The sequence below is a fragment of the Watersipora subatra genome, chromosome 2, assembly GCF_963576615.1.
Source record: "Watersipora subatra chromosome 2, tzWatSuba1.1, whole genome shotgun sequence".
Classification (NCBI taxonomy): Eukaryota; Metazoa; Bryozoa; class Gymnolaemata; order Cheilostomatida; family Watersiporidae; genus Watersipora; species Watersipora subatra.
The window spans coordinates 33,110,422-33,131,296 of record NC_088709.1 but is presented as its reverse complement, the minus strand read 5'-3'; the positions used below and the strand labels follow the sequence as shown (position 1 = coordinate 33,131,296).

The window sequence follows — 20,875 nt, the reverse complement described above, 5'->3', positions numbered from 1 at the left end:
TTGATACCAAATAACTGTAATGTGAATTTTGTTGCAAGTCAACCTTCAAAGATATCTACCAGACTAAATCAGGTAGTAAAACATCTACAATATGCAATGTAGCGATGGTCAACTTCTGTTCTAAATATAATAAACTACATCTATAGATACAGGATTTGTACAAGCACCCTTGAAAGGTAAATATATAAAAATGGTTGTAAGAATCTGTAATTTTTATTGAAATATTTGGCCTTTTTATATGCAGATGACGATTCACTGCTATGCAAATCAATTCTTAAAAGCTGCCTACAAATTTTTATTATTTTAGAAAATTGGTCTATAAGAAACATCTTAAACCAAGAGCTTAGTTTATAAAAGTGCACTAAAGTTTATATATTTTAAAGCAATGGAAATATATTGCTGTATTTCAGAAGTCGGAGACTGATGCTGGAGACGGGCTGATAAGAGCGCTAGCTGAAGTTACTAGACAAGTTCTCATAGTCAAGCTCTTTCCAATCAGGAAATATTACTTCACAATCGGAAGTTATCTTCTCCAGCTTTCTAATTACCAACTCACTTAGGAGTTGCGAACCCTCTTTGGCAAGATGTAAACCATCAAAACTCACATATTTCCTCCACTCCTACAGAAAGAATCAAATGAGGGAAATAAACAGAGGTTTAAATTAATATTGTCGTCTAAAACTGTTTGCAAGAAAGCATTGTAACTTGTTTTTCAATTGATGAAAGCTTGAAAAGTATAAATAAATGGCTAACCTCAGATTTCATCATCTCTGTATAGAGGTCAATGCTCCCGACACCGAGCTCTTGCGCTACATCACATAATGCAGCAGCGTATGTACAGGTACGTTCATTGCTCAAACCATGTTTGGGAGGAACTCCTAGGATTGAAAATAATATTAATCAACACAAAAAAATAGTTTGATACACGTACAGGCACTTTCCATCAGAGGTCTAACAGGCTGTTAATCTATGTCCAATCATACCTCAACAAACACGTGTCGCAACATACAAGAAACATGTGAAGCGTGGAGAAATCTGAGCAGTATTTTGCCTTGAAATGCGAGACAAATTTGAGATAGAAACATATTAGACAATTCTGGATGCGGCAGCTAGGTAAGTGGCCGAGTATGTTAGAGTGTTTGGTAACAGCATCGCTTGGTCTTTTTCATCGGACAGGTTTGAACGAGTTTTAAAATAGCTGGCTAAATGTGAAGGTGAAAGTGAGTCCAAAAGTGAGGCAAAAAGAGGCGAACCGAAAGAATAAATGTAAAAAATGAAAATGAAAAGCAAGGTACAATTAAATTAGGGTAACACAAGATTAAAACTTATATTCCTTAGTGTGTGTAGAGTAAGCTAAGTGCATTTAAATTAATGTTACGCATGGTCACAAAAGTGTAGTGTATCGAGCATATTGCTATGAAATCTCTCCCACCATATGAAATCAACATATGAAATCTCTCTGCTATGAAATCTCTCCCACCGCTGTTAGCCACTATCGTCTATCTCTACGGTGAGAGCTTCATACAGTACTGTATACAATAGTGTTACATTTTATTGCAGATAATAACCACTAAATAAGTATTTGTCACTTTGTGGGCGTAGGTGGGAAATTAAAAAGGTGTTTTTCCATTGTAATGTCCTGTTTTAGGTGGTTTTGATAAAAGAGCTCGGTCCTGTGATGCATTAAGTTCATATGTCGGGGTATTACTGAAGGTCTACGAGGAAAATTGAGAATCATGGCAATTTGCATGCGAGCCAAACCCTACACAGAAAGGCTGACAACATAAAGTAAAGGCCGGAATGAATGACGTTTGAAGAACAACTAACAATACAATGAGAGTTCAACAGCGCAAGATGAGGGAAGTTGTTCCTTTCTGTAAGCATTACAAATCAGATTATACATTGAAGGTCCTAGACAACTTACCAAATAGGAAAGAAGCCGTTAAAGCACATTTAGATTCACCAGGCGTGGTCAAGTTCAATTTAAAAAAAAATTAACGACGCTGTTCAGATCCTGCATCATTTACAGAAAGGAGAAATAACTTGGTTTTATTCACGAATATTTTACTAGCCATGAAAAAGGTAGAAACAACTGTCATGGTGAGTTGTTGTTCGGATAATATCAGCTGACAGGAAACTTCAGACAAGCATAAAGTTATAACCACTGCCGAAGCTACTAGCATTTCAGTTTCAGCCAACGATACAAGAAAAGGAGATAAGGGTCAATAGATTCACCCTTGTTATAAAAGGGTGTGTGTTTATAGTGTCAATTTTATCATATGTGGTTTTAGTGTATCTACAAACATTTCTGAACTCCGGTAAATATTTTATTATTATAACAAAGAGTTTGCTAAAAACTATTCAAATTTTATAAGACAAAATAATTGCAACAGAGATTTTAATAGGAACCAATTTCCAAGTGTCGAATATTTCTGCACTGAATCAATAATATTGTAAGCGTGTCAACACTTGGGAAATCTACCAGCTCTAAAATGGTGTCTTTCAGAAAATGGTTTAGATAACACGCAAGGCTACACGATATGAACGTCGTACCACGAGTACAAGTCGACTCTTTTTCCATGGCAAGAGATAGTGCCCTGAGTAGTTGATAATAATCATGAATAATCATGGATGAATCTAGAGAAAGTTAAATTTAATTCAAAACAATCATTATAGGTAGTTTTACTAGCAGTACGCTTTGTTACTACTAGTACTCTCTGTTACTACTAGTACTCTCTGTTACTACTAGTACTCTTTGTTACTACCAGTACTCTCTGTTACTACTAGTACTCTCTGTTACTACTAGTCCTCTTTGTTACTACTAGTACTCTCTGTTACTACTAGTACTCTCTGTAACTACCAGTACTCTCTGTTACTACTAGTACTCTCTGTTACTACCAGTACTCTCTGTTACTACTAGTATTCTCTGTTACTACCAGTACTCTCTGTTACTACTAGTACTCTCTGTTACTACTAGTACTCTCTGTTAACTACTACTACTCTCTGTTACTACTAGCACTTTCTGCTACTACTAGTACTCTCTGTTACTACTAGTACTCTCTGTTACTACTAGTACTCTCTGTTACTACTAGTACTCTCTGTTACTACTAGTACTCTCTGTTACTACCAGTACTCTCTGTTACTACTAGTACTTTCTGTTACTACTAGTACTCTTTATTACTACTAGTACTCTCTGTTACTACTAGTACTCTCTGTTACTACCAGTACTCTCTGTTACTACTAGTACTCTCTGTTACTACCAGTACTCTCTGTTACTACTAGTACTCTCTGTTACTACCAGTACTCTCTGTTACTACTAGTACTCTCTGTTACTACTAGTACTCCCTGTTACTACTAGTACTCTCTGTTATTACCAGTACTCTCTGTTACTACTAGTATTCTCTGTTACTGCCAGTACTCTCTGTTACTACCAGTACTTTCTGTTACTACTAGTACTCTCTGTTACTACTAGTACTCTCTGTTACTACCAGTACTCTCTGTAACTACTACTACTCTCTGTAACTACTACTACTCTCTGTTACTACTATTACTCTCTGTTACTACCAGTACTCTCTGTTACTACCAGTACTCTCTGTTACTGCTAGTACTCTCTGTTACTACTAGTACTCTCTGGGACTACTAGTACTTTCTGTTACTACTAGTACTCTCTGTTACTACTAGTACTCTCTGTTACTACCAGTACTCTCTGTTACTACTAGTACTCTCTGTTACTACCAGTACTCTCTGTTACAACTAGTACTCCCTGTTACTACCAGTACTCTCTGTTACTACTATTACTCTCTGTTACTACTAGTACTCTCTGTTACTACCATAATCCCTTCTTATTACAGCAAGAAACATCCTTCATTTGTGACAGAGATTATGATCAGACAACCTCGAGCCAACTATTACCGGTAGTATGAATAATGCTTAGTCAGTCATTTCAGTTTTAACTAGGCATATCTCACTAAGGAACTAACAGTTATCAGGGTCATATCTAGGAATAAGTAGACAGAATTTGTCATACCCAACACCTTCACAGAACCCATGAAATATTAGATATCCTGAGAGAATAAACTGGTAATACTCAATACAAAGGAGATTTACTACTGAACTGTAAATTATTTTGATTGCATATTTCTGAGAATTGAGCCTGCAGTGCCTGCTAAATCTATATACAGTAGACGCTCCTATACAATATACCTCCTATAAAGTACACTTCCTATAACGTACACTTCATAGTCCAAATAATGTAAAAAGTTTATGTGAAGTTCTTGCTTCCTACTACATAACAAATTCCCTATAACGTGAAGTGTCAAGTCGGGTGAGTTTTCAAATTTGATTTGAACGTTAATTTATCTCGTCGCACTTACAAAAGAAAAAACAATGTGCGTGTAGCGTTATATTTATTATATATATAATTTTCGCACCAATTTAATTCGGCTTGATAGATCGTCAGATGTGTCAACCAAACAGAGAATAGGTAGCTGTGCAATTGTTCATAAATACAACGGAGATCGGTTGGCGCATGTTTTACATCGTCAGTCTACCAATCCCAATGTCACGAGTTGGAGAATCATAACAAGTCCTCTTCTACCTTAACCTTGCCGCTGGATACAGAGAGACGACAAACAGGTAGCACTGTACCACTTTCTATGAATTATTTTGTTTTGCTTTCTTGTATACGTATAAAATATTTGTTATTAGTTTTACTTTGCCGAGTCGACTTGACGGACTGTCTGTCATGAAGGTAGGAATTCCCCGCGATACGTATTGCACATAGCACATTGTAATGCTACATTTTCTTGCAGATCATAAAAACTTAATACCCTAAAGTTATTGTAGGTAATTGTAGTTACCATGGTTAATATATTGTTTTGTTACTAATTTTTAATGATTATGGTTTTGATGATTTTTACCAAGACATGGTTTGCAATGAATAATTACTATGGGTTCCTATACTACTCTAAACGACAATTTCGCCTTATTATGCCGACCCTGAAATGAATTAAAATCATCTAATTGTATCCCAAATAATTTTTCCTTGTAATCATAGCAAAACAGACTATATTTAGCCATAACTTGCTAATAATTTCACATTTGCATTTAAACACCTTTATAGTTATATTTTTGATCTCAATTTATTTCAACAAAACACTTATTTCATGATATGGAATTTAAAGGTTACAGCTGCTTGAACAAGTTTGAAAACCTTTACAGTTATTTTATTTATTCTCTTAATTCATTTTAACTGCACAAAAACACTTTTCATGATATGAAGTTTAAAAATTAAAATGGTAAATGCTATATGTTAAATAAAAATCAATTTTCTGTCCAAAGATATTTTATTACCCGGGCAATGCCGGGCCTTCATCTAGTTCATCATAAAGCATCTTGTCATTATTGTGGCCTTTCAAAGGCTGCAAGCGCTCATAACAGACCTGTTATTCAGTGTGCTTCCAAGCTTAGAATGAGTTTGGAGTTGCTTCCTCTACAAATTATAGAAGCAGTAAAATCTGAATGTATTCCACATCGGTTTGGTTTGTTGAATTTGTGTGAAGGCCTTCGCTGTAAGAGTACTATTCGACATCATAGAAACGCTCTCTGCTCTCAATACTCGGCTAAGCTGTTCCCAGTAGAGATGAAAAATTTCAGCACATATCCATGTGGGTCACTGCTATAAAAATGTTTTATTGTTAGTCTCTACTGTTTCTGCTTGGCTTTTTGCTTTTACATTAACACTAGTACCTTGGTAGTCCCACGCCGTGAGAGATAATCAGGTGTAATAATTATGTGCACAGTTATTCCGGAATGTAGTAAGGTGCTCAAGTGACGCTGTTAGTAGAATTCTGCCTTGGTAGAATGATGCATTATTTCTTCTTTAAGCTTTAAGCATAGCTGCTGACAAATATGGCACATGTTACAGTAGAAATTTACAGAAGGATGGGCTGCTCGTTTGAGGATGACAAAATAATTAATGTTAGTGCAACTAATTGACTATACATGAATTGAAAAGTGATAATGGTCACCTGAAAGTGAGTGTACATCGACCAGTTTCGTTTGAAGTAATACATCACCAATTTAGGAAATATCTATAAAGCACAACTCTGAATTGTTAAAAAAGTAGTGTATAAATTTGTCAGCAGCGGACCACTCTGAACCAATTCAAAGAACGGAAACACAGTGATTGATTGCTTTTGTAACGACACACGTTCAAATAATGTATAGAACAGAGTTTGATTCTACACGCAGCTGGTGTACAAATACTAGCGGCATAACTTCCCACTATATTAGATCGACTGTTTTAGAATCTACTAAAAGCTAGTGCCTAAAAGAAAATTACAATTTTAGTTCCAGAACGGACAAAAGATAAAATTTGCACAACTGTAATACCGTAGCAAGCTTAAAGATGAACTTACACAGAATCTTAGTAGATTTTATCAGAAAGTACCAGTATTTTTCTATCAATTATAATAGTTTTGATGTTTGAGGTGATCTGACTGTCAGGATTTTTCAAGATTAAAACGGACAAAACTTGATGGTGGTCTAAATGCATAGATCAAAGAAAATTGCTAATATGATGTCTATAGTTGCAAAAAGACCAATAGAATAGAGACACGTAACGCTGCAACTTTAATAAAATAGCTGATAGCAACTAAAGCAACGATAGTAACTAGTGACATGATTTCACACATCTTTTTTGGGGAGCATTTTAACCATGAGCTAGCTTCGCCAATTTTAATCTTGAAACATCCTAGCAGCCAGATCACCTCAAACATAAACAATCTCAAATTATAGAAACATACTGATACTTTCTGATAGAATCTACTAAAGTTTTGGGCAAGTTCATTATTAAAGAAGTAAACGATGTCATCTGATATGCGTATTATTATTAATAGCGTACAAATCCGTTAATAACTCTCATCTCGAAGTCTGATCAGACAGAGTGCACAAAACGGCAATAATTAAAAGGCAGGTATATATCTGGAATGAACTTTCTAAACCTTCTGAGAGAAATTGCTCAGGGAACATCTTCAACTTTGCACAACCTCTACTCGCTTGTTAAGGGGTCAGAATAGAACCAGAAAATCAAAACTAGATATGATATTAAAGTGAGACACCAACCTTTCTTGGTGAGACTCACAGACCAAAGGTCTGCATCCACCGGCGGGGGAGATATTAGAATAATCTTTTCTCTCGAAACATTCAGGTCCTACAAGAAGCAGATGAAAGGCTTTATGCTGACTCAAGGTAAAAAACTCAGCCTAGGGATGACCTAACATACGAACCAATCGATGAGCAAAACAAAGGGAAGTTTAAAGAATCAAGGTTCCAAATGTGATGTTTTACATAATATCAAATATATCCCTGCAGTCAATTGGTGAATGACTGAAGCATGAGTTCGATTCAGTTCAACTTTCGGCCGATAGTCAGGGCTAGTCGATAGATCGATTTTTAGTTGGTTTCCAAACTTGTAAAACTTTACAATGATTATTCAGTTTCATTTAAAAATACGCAAAATAAATATAATATGTTAGAAAGTCATTTGTGTTAAAATACTTGAATAGGCTATAGAACAATGACGTACACTGTGTTTCCATGCTTAAAATAAGTTTGGAGTTGCCCGCTGCCAATGAATTCTCACCCTACTGTTTTAACTATTCCGAGTTGCGCTATAGATCTTTCCAAGATTCGTGATGTATCTTCAAAACAAAACAAGTAGACTCGTTGTCGGGTCACGACCACTATTAAACTCATGCGTAGTCAACTACCAGATCTAAAAGGCAATTATTTCGCCCTCAAATGAGCAACCGACCCTTGACGTGTAAATGTTAATATAAAGGTGAAAAGACCAGCAGGAACAGTGGTGAATAGCAGTAGAATGTATCTGTAGCAGATACCCATGTAGCTGCATGCTATAATTTTATTAACAATCACTGGGAAAGGCTTAGCCAAGTACATTATTATTGATTTGGGTTCATCAGCAGCGTTTCTATAATATCAAACTCTGACAGCGAATGCCTTCATGATTCTATGTTTTATATGAGTGGAGGCAAGTCCGAACCTAGTCCCAGCAGAGAAATGCAGTGAATTTGTTGATTGAGGATGGCAGGTTTTCATAAACCTTTATGAGATAATTAGAGCAATCTCGTCCATTGGAAGCCTCACTAAGAGCATTAGGAGAAAATATTGCTTTGCACGGGAATCAAACTAAGGGCAACAGATTCATAGACCAGCACACTACCCCTACACCACTCTGGCTCATTAGTACTTCATAAGATAATCCTCCATAGAGTACTCCATAGTACTGCATGGTGCTCATGATAATCTCTCACCGTGCACAGGCTTGGTGAACATACTAGTTTCTATTATATGATGTAAAACCCAGTCTTATGTTTGGATGAATACATGCAACCACATCCTTGGAATAGAATTATCTCCCTTGCCTAACTGCTGAATGAAGTTTCCATACTCCCAATGCTCATTGATATCTGTTAATACCAATAACGATGTTCAACTCATGAAACATTCAGTGATTTAAACCATACGGAAGAAGCATTCAGTGATTTAGACCATACGGTAGAACCCTGGGATACAGTATTTTCAGGTTACTATGTGAAATGAGATGTTTACCACCTCTGATTATGGTATTTACTATAACAAGATGGTAATGAAGCTGCTAATATGTAGCTTTGAAAATGCTAATACGCTGATGCTTTGTAGATGCTAATACATGTAGGCTATTGGTTGAAGTCCTTCCTCACAACATGAAAGTGATATGAGACACTACCTGTTGTCTATAGTGAGCTAAGGAACCGACTAAATGAAGGCTGCATTATGTTTACCTCTTGTGAGTTCTTACGATATCGCATTTACATTCTGCTTTTACAATGGTTACTATGGAAACGGATCTGGAAGTAAGAAAAACATGAAAAAGGGTGAGATGAAACGAATATCATTGGCCGAAATGAGGAAAGCTATCGGTTGGTTTGAGAACCATGCTAGATTTATTGCACACAACACCCAGAAACAATTCTCACAAGCCATTTTATGAACGATGCTCATGACAGGTGCTTGGGTCATTTCATAAATATGGGTCGCGGTCACAGAAACCATGGTTAAGTCGCAAATCACGAAGTTTAGTTATTCGACTTTAAAGTTGCACTAACTGAATTTATAATTTTGGTAAGGATTTTTGTAACACGTGCTTCTGGACCAATCAAAGAGTGATCTTTCTGAATCTGAAGTCAGTTTAGATAATAAATGTCTTAAAACCTCAGAAAAAACCCTTAAAACCGTTGCTATGCTAAACAGGAAGTACTAAAAAATGGCGTCTGAAAAACGTAATCGTTTCTTTTTTGCCGATTTGAAGGATAATTCTGACATTTTGGACACTTATAATGAGTACTTTGGTATTCCAACTGATGCCAAAAGCAGTGTAAGTAAAGGGAATGACCATGATATATTCCTAACCTTTCTTATAAGATTTTTACAATATTTAATTATAAGAATAATTATTCGATTTTATAAGATTTGATTATAAGAAAAATTATTCGAATTTGCAAGATCAAAGTATAGAGTGACCGATGATGTGCAATATGTTACTGTTATTATTTTTTTAAATATTTTGTTGATCATACTACGGTTGTGCTCAATATCGATGCACTGCCAAGCCGTTTTTAATATCTGCAAAATTAGGTAATACATTTTCTTATAGCTATACAGCCATTTCTATGACAACCAGCCAAAATCTGTTTAGATTTTTAAATTCAGCATAATGTTTTTGTTATAAAGACAGAAATCTAGATAAATATCACAACTTCTTAATATTGGTTGCTATGACGTTTTGAAATGTAAACAAAACTGTGCATCGGTTTTCGTTTCTCAGACTTTAACACCAGTTTTCTCGGAACTATGTTTTCGCACTGATGGTAAACATGCATTCAGTTTATTGACCATAAAATCTGCTGTACTTAAGCTAGAATCAAAATTTTTTTTGCAAAATAACTGTGAGAATTTTCTCCTTCTGTTAATGCAGATAACTCTAAATCTTATAATCCCGACTTGACCATGGTTTCTGTGATCATGACACATATGACAAAACCTCTATTTGTGTGCCAAGGCGCTGCGTTTTTCAACCCCTTCCCATATTGGCGTTTTATTAGAGGTGATGTTCAAATAGAGAGTCCGCGCTTTAAGTTTTGCTCGTCAAAATTTTGAGAAGATAAAATCTTAATGGAAAAGAAGCGAAGCGATGATAATGTCACCTTTATGGTGCACTTTTCCATGGGTGGAGAGATATTAAGGCCGTTGACCCCAGCATTTTGCTAAACCAATGTTTCATATACATCAAGCTATCAGACGAAGTTAAACAGGAAACTTTGAGTAAAAGAATATTAGCTGGATACAGTTAATTATTATTACGATAGTTTCGCTTTCAAAGTTTTAATGAAGGCACCGTAAAGCTTTGGAGTTAAAAAACGGAATATGGTACACAATAAAAATGGATGCTACTACGTACAGCGTTCCTCAAAAGTATTCTCATCATTCATAAAAATGCTTAGTCTTCAGGCTGGATTGTAAACTACATTTTGTAGACACTTTTCTACCGATCACTTTCTATTATGAGTTCATAAATATCAAAGAATGCCAAAGTGGTGGTCAAATAGAGGGGTGTTCAAATAAAGGGTGAAGTTCAAATAAAAGTGGTGTTCAACTAGAGGTTTTATGGTATATAAATAAACAGGCTTCTTTGCAAAGGTATTTCTCCAATACAAAAGCTTCAAAAAGGTGTTAAGAAGCCCCCACTATACAGCAATACCTTCCTATGATCCAAACTCAGAATGAATTAACGCCATATCCTGGGGTTCGACTGTATATTACTGATAACGCTTATCACTCAGTAATGTACATAAAATGACATTTCACTCTTGTCCTCATGAGGCAGCATAACTCTGACCTTCATTCAGAGACAATAGGAAACCATAAATGTTGAGCTCACCAACAAATATTGCACAATATCCTTCACCGTCTGTTTGTATTCAGGCAAAGGTACACCTTGAGGAGACTCAGGAAGAGCGACAGCATCATTGCTGCCGATAAACAATGTAATTGCTGCACAGGTCTTGGCTAATTCTACAATAAGAACCAAACTATTAGTTTCAAGTGACCAAAAATAAAAATTTCGCTTTTAAATTTTTGTTTAATTCCAAGTTAAGTTCTTAAAAGATGTTCTGAAAGAACACACTGCCAGCAGATGTAAGAATCATAAGTGCTGCCAGCAGACGTAAGAATCATAAGTGCCAGCAGGTGTAACAATTTTACGTGCTTCCAGCAGGTGTAACAATTATAAATGCTGCCAGCAGACACAATGTTCAATTATAAGTGTTGTCAGCAGGTGTGACAATTGTACGTGCTGCCAGCAGGTGCAACAATTATTCATCTATGCTCTACCACTCTTCGTTGGATAACTTTTTTCAAGTTGAATGGTTGTCAGTCTTGCTGTCTCACTGTCATTTTAAGCATGCTGTAAAAATTTTGGTACCAGAAGCGCAGAAACTCATTCCTTTGTAATTTTCTACGGCACTTTTACTTAGTGACATTTGTCGATTAGTTGACGACATCTAAAAATAACGTTTGACAAAAGCGAGTTGTCATTACAGACAGGATTCTTTAGCTTTAATGTAACAAGAGTTATGAAAGGTGCACTCGATGTCTACACTGATCAGCCATTGTGCTGTCACAGACACAGCTTATCATAGTCACTACGCTATGTTTATAGGTTTGCTGGTAAGGCATACTGAGTCATAGAGAGGTCAACACATGAAAGTACCATGAAATGCACCATGTTACACATTAATTGATTTTACACACTGGCTGATGTTGAAGATGTATCTACACAAAATGCATAAAAAACCTCTACCATGGCTGCACACGATGCCACACCTTAATAACACGTTGTTTGACAAGTAAATTGACCAATGGGTGATAACCATGACACCAATTTATCGCCAATTAAAACTAACTCAACTATCGTGTTATGGGTCCTTAACAGTAGGACTTGTTCAAATATCTACTCTGTTATATTCCCACGACCAAACACGAGCGAAGCGAGTGCTTGGGAGCTTTATGATAAATGCATATACGCACAAAACACATATAAACCTATTTAAACATGATACCAAGTCTTTGAAAAGTGCAGACAATATCTGAAAAGTGCAGACAATATCCTAAAACTTACCCATCTGATCGAATTATACATAACTAGAAAGATTAATTTGGCCTAAAATTGCCATTAAAACCTGACAAGCCTCTTTAATCAAAATTAAGACCGGCCAACAAAACGCCCATAAAGCCCTGCGACAGATAATAGAACCATAAAACCGTGCGCATTTCACGAAAAAAACGTGCACATTTCACCAGTCAATGGCATTATCCAATTGCCGAAGGTTTCTGTAATAAACGTAGAAAAACTGAAAAGTAATCGATTCTTTTTTGCCGATTTAAAAGATAACTCTGACATTTTGGACACTTATAATGAGAACTTTGGTATTCCTAAGTATTCCTATATAAGTATATCCTATAACATAAGTATATCCTATCCTAAGTATTCCTATAACATATTCGATTTTATAAGATTATTATAAGGTTTAATCATAAGAATAATCATTCGAATTTACAATATCGAAGTACGAGTGACCGATGGTGTGCAATATGTTACCGCTATTTTTCTAAAGATTTTGTTGATGATACTACGGCTGTGCTCAATATCGTGGTACTGCCAAGCCATTTTTAATATCTGCAAAATTAAGTAATAGGCCTACATTTTCTTATAGATATACAGTTATTTCTATGACTAGAAATTCCCCTGTCATACAGCCCACGACCAAAGTGATAATGGAAAAAAGAAAGGTTACTGTTGGTTGTTGAAAAAATAGTTACAAAAGATTAGAATTCTACAAAAGTAGAATTCTTTAGTAGATGTTGTAGGCTTCGCCTTAAGTAGATGTTGTAGGCTTCGCCTACAACATCTACTTAAGAATTCTCTGAATCAGATGAGTTGTTATTATTTTGAGTAGCGTGTTGTTGAACATTAGCATTTGATGTTGATGGTTGCTGTGAGGACCTTCTATTTCTCCTCCTCCGTAATAATTGGGAGACACGTGGACGGCCAGTGAGATAACGTGGTGTTCTGGGAGGTTGCATGTCCATGGTAGTTGTCAAGTTGTTTTGAAATGAAATTCAAAAGGTCAATTATGCAAAACAAAAGGTTGTATAAAAATCAGACCTAATCTACTACTATCTCAAACCTATGTTTTACAACAATAAAATAAATATTAATTCAAGCTGTAGGCCTAACCTACTGTACGTAATTTAACCACCAACAGCAATAATGAAATATGTTTATTACAACATATTTCATAGAGAAATTATTGTATATCTCTGAAATGCAATTTTAAAAGTAAAATGGCAAGCTGCCGTGTAATATACACAGTTTGAAAGTTGTGTTGGAAAGTTGAAAGTTGGTTGTGTTGAATGTAGAATGGTTTTGACAGCGATATGTAACAGAAAACAAGCACTAGCATTAACGCGTCTGGAAGTTTTCTGCAAACTGGAGTAAAATAAAGAAATATTTGTCACAAAGGGGCATTGTAGTTCAGCCCTAGCTTGTAGATAAGATGTAAAGAAATCTGGCTATGTTCTAGATAATTTAATGAAACTTTTGGTAATTGGACAAAAAAACATAGGCTGATAAGCTGTGTACCACATTTTCATACTTGTAAATCGGTCTACACCTCAAACTGTCTACGTTAATTAAAGAAACCTTTGGCAATTAGACAATGCAATCATTATATACTTCGATGTTGTAAATTCTAACGATTATTCTTATAATAAAATATTATAATAATTTTTTTATAAAATCAAATAATTAATTCGAATAATAAAATCAGCAAAAAAGAAACGATAACTTTTCAGTACTTTTACGTTAATTACAGAAACCTTCGGCAATTAGACAATGCTATAGACTGGTGAAATGTGCACGTTTTTCTCGTGAAATGCACACGACTTGATAGTTTTACTATTTGTCGCACGGCCTTATTGGCGTTTCGTTGGCCGGTCTTTAATTTTGATTAGAACAAGTTTGTCAAATTTTGATCGCGCTTTTTGACCAAATTAATCTGTCTATTTATGTATAATCCAATCATATGGGTTAGTTTTAGGGTCTTGCTGTAACCTTTCAAAGACTTGGTAACATATTTAAATAGGTTTATATGTGTTTTGTATCGTTATTATATTTAAACGACTCTACGCAAAAATGGTTAAATTTGTTGATGAGATTTCGGTACAAGGGTTTGCGACAGCCATTAATGAATAACTTTCGGTAGTTGTGTGCACATGTGCATTTATCATAAATCTCCCAAACCAATCGCTTCGCTTGTGTTTGGTCGTGGGACAAACAACTAAAATCTGTTTAGATTTTTAAATTCAGCATAATCTTTTGCATATAAATACTGAAATCTAGATAAATATAACAACTTCTTGATATTGGTTGCTATGATGCTTTGAAATGTAAACAAAATTGTGCATTGGTTTTCGTTTCTCAAACTTTAACACCAGTTTTCTCAGAAATATGTTTTCGCACTAATGGTAAACATGCATTCAGTTTGTTGACCATAAAATCTGCTGTAATCAAATTTTTTGTTGCAAAATAACGGAGGAATTTCTCCTTCTGCTAGTGTAGATAACTCTGAATCTCACACACCCGACTTAACCATGGTTTCTGTGATCATGACCCATTTCTTCACTTTGGTTACAGATAGCTGTAAAGAACCTTCCTACATTCAACACAACCAACTTTCAAACTGTATATTACACAGTAGCTTGCTATTTTTCTTCTAATATTGTATTTCTCCTATTGCAGGGGAGAGATATAAACGTAGAATCTTTTCCTTTCATTATTGCTGTTTGTTGTATATAATAACACCCACACCCAGTACATTGCAGCTACCATTGCAACTACCATTGCAGCTCTCCTATTGCACTGCAGTGCCATTTGACTGCTAATAGCGCATTTCCCAACCAGCAGTACCCTTCCTTTTTTCCAATATCACTTTGGTCGTGGGCTGTATGACAGGAGAATTTCTAGTTTTACAAAGGATGGTAAAAGGCAACAATGATAAATTCTGTTGAGACTACAGCCAAATATGCTTGCGTTTCAACTAAAAGCATATAATACAGATCTCAAAGTGGCCCTTCTGGTCAAACAAGGTTACCATAGTGTTAATATGTTTCAATGATTTATTCATAATAATGAGCCGCCTCCATATTATTGACTATTGATACGAGGGCAGATAGTAAACAGAGCTTATCATATCAACAAACCCCCAAATTATCACGAGTGACTCAACACCAACTTCTATTAACAATGAATCACTGTTAGAGTATTGTAATAGCTGAGAGGCTCAACAGACCTGCATCTATGAGTCGGGGCAGCATCAGCTTGAGCCATCTGGTGTTATAACCGGAGAAACCTCGAGACAGCACATCACACCTCCTATAGCGGCAGCACAAAATGATTCAAGTGCAGCTAGAAAATTAATTTAAATTAGTGTAAAAAATAACCAAATAATGGCTTACAGTTATATGAAAACTAGCTGTGCTACCCGGCGTTGTTCGGGTAATAAAAAGTCTTTATATCATGAGATACGTGTTTTGTGTAGTTGAAGTAAATTAAGAGAGAAAATAAAAACAATTGTGAAGGTTTTCAAGCTTTGTCAAACAACTGTAACTTTCAAACTTCATATTATGAAGAAAATGTTTTGTGCAGGACAACTGAATTAAAAATAAATAAAACGACTGTAAATTTAAAATTTCATAACTTTCAGCGATGTAGCCTATATATTTTAATAACGTAGAGTGGAACCTCAGTTCTCGAATATAATCCGTTCCAGAAGGTTGTTCGAAAACCGAGTTGTTCGAGATCCGAAACAATTTTTCCCATTAGAATAAATGTATGTAAATTTTAATCCGTTCCAAGGTGAGATAACAACTTCCGTAAAGTGCTTTTATCCACATTCTACACCATAAACTGTACTGTATACTGCATACTATAAACAAAAAAGGTAGATATAGATCTTGTTTAATTTTAATAAAAGGCTTTCTATTTATGACGATGGAAAAAGAAAACAAAATTAAAGATTTCGTATGTGTTGCTCTTAAAACATCACAAACATTAAAGGTTAAACCATAACTGTCACATACAACTTTTAACGTATTTTCTAGGTAAATCAGCCACGCTGATTCCGATTTTGTACTCAAAATAAAGATTGGTCCTCTAACCTTCAAAGCCATTCAGGCTTTTTTAAAGCGTTCCAATATCCGTTTCGAAAACAACACAATGGGCATTACAAGCTCCGCCCATAAATATGTGACGAAACCTAGCTTTTTCAGGAGCGAAAGTTAGGAATGTTTAGTCTGATTCAGAATAATAAAGATGGGTGTCTTAAGACCCATTATTATATAAATACAGCCTGTAAAATAATCTCAGTCTTTTTATAAAAGGTATATAATCTATTTAAAACTGCTTGTAGCTTGTTACATGAAGTTTAAATAGGCTGAACACCGAGAAAAATGAGCTCAAAAAATGCGGTTTTATCACAAGCAAGCGTTGTTATCGCGCTTTTTTAAATATGCAATGTTGAATAGCTTATCTACCTTTCAGAAAAAACAGATTATTTTAAAGGCTGAATTTAGATATTAATGGACTTTAAAACACCCATCTCTATTATTCGAAATCGGTCTAAACATCCCTACGTAACCTCTGTTCCTAAAAAGCTAGGTTACGTCACGTATTTATGGGCGGAGCTTGTGGTGCCGATCGTGATGTTTTCGAGACCCATATTAAAACACTGTAAAAAAGCCTTCATTACTCTGAAAGTTAGTGGACTAATCTTTATTTTGAGTACAAAATCGGAATCAGTGTGTCTGATTTACCTAGTAAATACGATAAAAGTTGTACGTGACAGTTATGGTTTAAGATACAACACCAAAAATTGCTGAAGTTTATAATGAAACAGCAAAACAATGCAACAGATCAGTTACATTAGAAATCATACGAAAAGGAAAATATAAGCCGCAATGGCACGTTTATTTCACATCTTTGAAGGAGAATCCTCCTCCAAAACAATTTAACCCCTTTAACAAAGATTTAAGCCTAAGGGTTAAGATTTAACCCAATTTAACAAAGATAACCCTCGCCTAGAGGGGTTATCTCCCTAACAAATCTCTTCGGTACAAAAGGGAGGAACCATCATCCCAGATGGTTCCTCCCTTTTGTAAAGAATTTATGAAGCGTAAATTGCTTCTCCGTTTGTTAACGAATGTTTCCATGTTGTTTCCAGAGCTGTTTCAGTTCCAATGTGCATGCTAGGGTTTGGCCGATAACCAAACTTATCTTCGCGATCTGAGACGAACAAATCTCAAAATCTTTGATCGAAAACAAATTTGGTCGAGAACCGAAGCATTCGAGAACCGAGGTTCCACTGTATATAATCAGTACACAAATCGCGAAATTTTAAGTTCGAGATAAATTATTGTCGGTATCATGGGGCTGAATAAATGATCCCTAACGAAAAAAAATTGAAGAAGCATCATGTTGCATAAACTTAGGCTTCAAAATATTTCTTAGCAGAGGCATTGTAACGTGATGGCGCATTGCTAAAATAATTAGCGTGTGGTTACGGTATATCAAATATGATAACGCCTTAGATCAAAATTTCCTAACAGATGCATCATAACGTGTGGACGTAATGCTAAACTAATAGCTGGACAATCAAAAGGACAAATACATGAATACACATACAATCGATTTTGTGAAATGCACATATAGATTGAGTAAATCACTTTCAACGCTTACATTGGTTGAGAATTCTCATGGGTACCACGATTAGCATGTCATTATACCAATCAAGCTGCCTCGCAGTTCGTGCAATAGAAATGGTGCTTATTTAAGCCTCACAATTAGGGTTCGTCCCCCACGTCACTCTACACTCCACTGATAGCAATGATAAGAATGATACAGCTGGCTGTCTGAGGAAGAGCTCACATACATATTTATTTTTCATGGTTAAACCTTTGAAAAAAAGTTCCGCATGCAATGAATCAAAAAAAATATTTGCATCCAGTTTTAATTGATTTATTGAACTTTTAATACAAACAGAAGGGAAAGGACCGTGAATTATTGACTGCCGATGCAGTCATGAGTATCAATAAGTGAGTGGCTACCACTAAATGCCATCACTGTTGTCGCAATAAGAGGAGCTAAGGCTACTACTACACTAAATAGCCTTAGGTCCACTCACCTTATTATAATATAAAGTAGAAGCTGAAATACAGTATTAACAATAAAAACTATCTGGTTTATATTATCATTAGTAAAAATGCTAGCTAACCTCAGATAGCACTGTATCTTTGGGGTACAGCATCTCTGAAGTACATTCCCTTTATCTCCCTTTATAATTCTCTTGGAGGGCCATTAACAACAAGCTGTTGGACTAAAGACAATTTAATTATCTATAACCAAATAGTATTATTTAGTGAAAGCTCTTGATGAAACATCACTTTTACAGTATACCAGTTTATAGAACAATTGAATAGACACGAACCACTGACCTTTGGAAATGATTCGCAACGATGGAGAGCCAGCACCCTGAGTCACTGAATCCCAACTAAAAAGAAGGCAGTAAAAACAAATTAGAGTTATCCATTCCTGCTGTTCACAAAGCTACTAGCAGTAATTTGCTAAGTTACTAGTCCCACACTATAATACTTTTGCTATGTTTTTCGTGTTTGGACAAACATTTATAAAGATGGAAACACAGTTTAGCCTTAATTTATTACATTCTTTTCTAGTTTATCATAACCCTGGATTTCACTGGATTAAAGGCAATAGTATAACAGAGAACCTCTACAAAACGAACACTCAAGCATGTGATCACAAATGTCACCATTCTGATGAAATAAACATTAGATTTAACGGAGGAACAGGAACAGTAAATATAACACAAGCAAAGAAATGAGATAATAGATAAAGTTTTCCAATAAGAAAAATCACTAAGGCTATTATAGAAATGAGTGAAGAATTCTAGTATGACAGGAAATAGTTGCTTTTGCAAAGTCTGAGCTAAAGTAAGGAATCGAACAAACTTAATTAACTGAGTATCAGAGGTTACTATAAACCTTAAAGGTTTACTTGCAACAAAATTCAAATTACAGTTATTTGGTATCAAAAAATTCACCATGTCTTACGCTGCTGTGTTGGAGGTGCAAAATATGTGGCAATGTGAAAACAAACTTTTAAAAGCTAAAAAATGAACAGTTAATCGCAACCATCACGACACTGCCGTAGTTTGGAATATCGTTATTTCAATGACGCACTCAAACATTGTGGTTATTGTTTTGACACGTGATGTTATCACTAGAAATTAAAGGCCAATAAAAGGCTCAATATAAAACATCTCATAGCACTAGTTTATGACAAACACTTCGGTTTCTACCGGAAAGCCCGTATCAATAGTCGTAATCTGATCATGTGACCCATGATACTTCCTGTCAAATGGCGCGAACAATTTCTACAACATTTTTCGACTATCACTGGTGACCAACAGGCTCGTCATGTTTAAAAGAAGATGATATGCACTCCTTCGAGCTAAGGTTAAAAAATTAAACAAATTTTTAGGTAGGTTTTGAGATATCAGTGCTGAAAGTGACAGCATTACAATGATGACGAAATAGAAGCGTAAGGACAACAGACATGGTTTTATTGAATGCGTGAAGTATATTTGTGAAAATATTTCGACGAATGAGGTTGCATGAATGTTTAAACAGAAGCCATCATGTTCAGCTACGTCCCATTTGAGCCGTTTTGGAAAGGAATTCCAATCTATGGCGTTTTCGTGCCATCAACTGTTCGTTTTTGAGCTTTAAAGAGCTGGTAATCACATTTCCACCTATTTTGCACCTTCATCACAGCAGAGTAAAACATGGTGAATTTTTTGATACCAAATAACTGTAATGTGAATTTTGTTGCAAGTCGACCTTTAAAAGACAATAAGCATATTTTTATGTATACACAAGGTGATAAAATAACTATTCATTCGAAAGTAACTCGCACTTGTGAAAGGAGATACAAATAATGTGATAGCTTGCAGAAATTTGGTAGTCAATGAATATCTGAAATTGTACTGAAAGTATCGAAACTTCACGAAGATCAACTAGAGACCTACAAAGTAACTACAGTCAAAGCAAACTATAGCTATATTTCATGAGTGATGTCACGATCATGTGTAATGGTGTTTACCTGTGTCTGTGAGTCTCCCAATAAAAATAACTTAGGCCAGGTCACCAATCCACCAGCCATTTTCAGTGGTAAGTAAAACAGTGGATTGAGTGGAGCAACTGTTTACACTCTGAATGCAGTGATACCCTTCTTTCTTGCGCACAGATATCTAAGAAGGACACATAAATGTTAAAAGAAACTCCATTGAGTAAAAAAAACTACTCAGGAGTTCAAAAGGTACTATTGTGAAGCAAGTTTACCATGTAATGAAAATGCAACATAACAGATCTGAGAAAATAAGATGGAAAACAAACTAAAATGAAAAATCCTGAATTTTTATCAAAGCTACTTCTGGCTCTGATTTGGTATCTTTACAAACCATTTACAATATAGAGATATATAAATCGTTATGAAGCATATAAAAACTAACTACGATGAAAAAATGATGATATTTTATAGCCTGAAATGGATTTAAGGAAAAAAAGAACTTTGGCTCCTATAATTGGGCTATATTTTAAGCATGTACATGTGATACAC

At 35.3% G+C, this 20,875-nt stretch overlaps 1 protein-coding gene across 1 annotated transcript; it reads right to left on the bottom strand.

Annotated features, from left to right (window-relative positions):
- Positions 1-215: 215 nt before the first annotated feature.
- Positions 216-20,502, bottom strand: LOC137387827 (isoamyl acetate-hydrolyzing esterase 1 homolog). Its single transcript, XM_068074339.1, has 7 exons — positions 20,360-20,502; positions 18,673-18,728; positions 15,474-15,556; positions 11,003-11,136; positions 7,126-7,213; positions 754-878; positions 216-620 (listed from the first exon to the last, which is right to left on the bottom strand). The coding sequence occupies exons 1-7, from the start codon at positions 20,417-20,419 to the stop codon at positions 450-452; spliced, it is 717 nt and encodes a 238-aa protein (XP_067930440.1). The 5' UTR covers positions 20,420-20,502; the 3' UTR covers positions 216-449.
- Between the last annotated feature and the right edge of the window lie 373 nt (positions 20,503-20,875).

Excerpts from the sequence above, each read along its gene's own strand:
- LOC137387827 (XM_068074339.1), bottom strand. The coding sequence starts at position 20,419 with ATGGCTGGTGGATTGGTGACCTGGCCTAAGTTATTTTTATTGGGAGAC. Across the intron at positions 15,557-18,672 it reads GTTGCGAATCATTTCCAAAG|GAGGTGTGATGTGCTGTCTC; the intron begins GTCAGTGGTTCG and ends CTGCCGCTATAG. Across the intron at positions 621-753 it reads CAGAGATGATGAAATCTGAG|GAGTGGAGGAAATATGTGAG; the intron begins GTTAGCCATTTA and ends TTCTTTCTGTAG.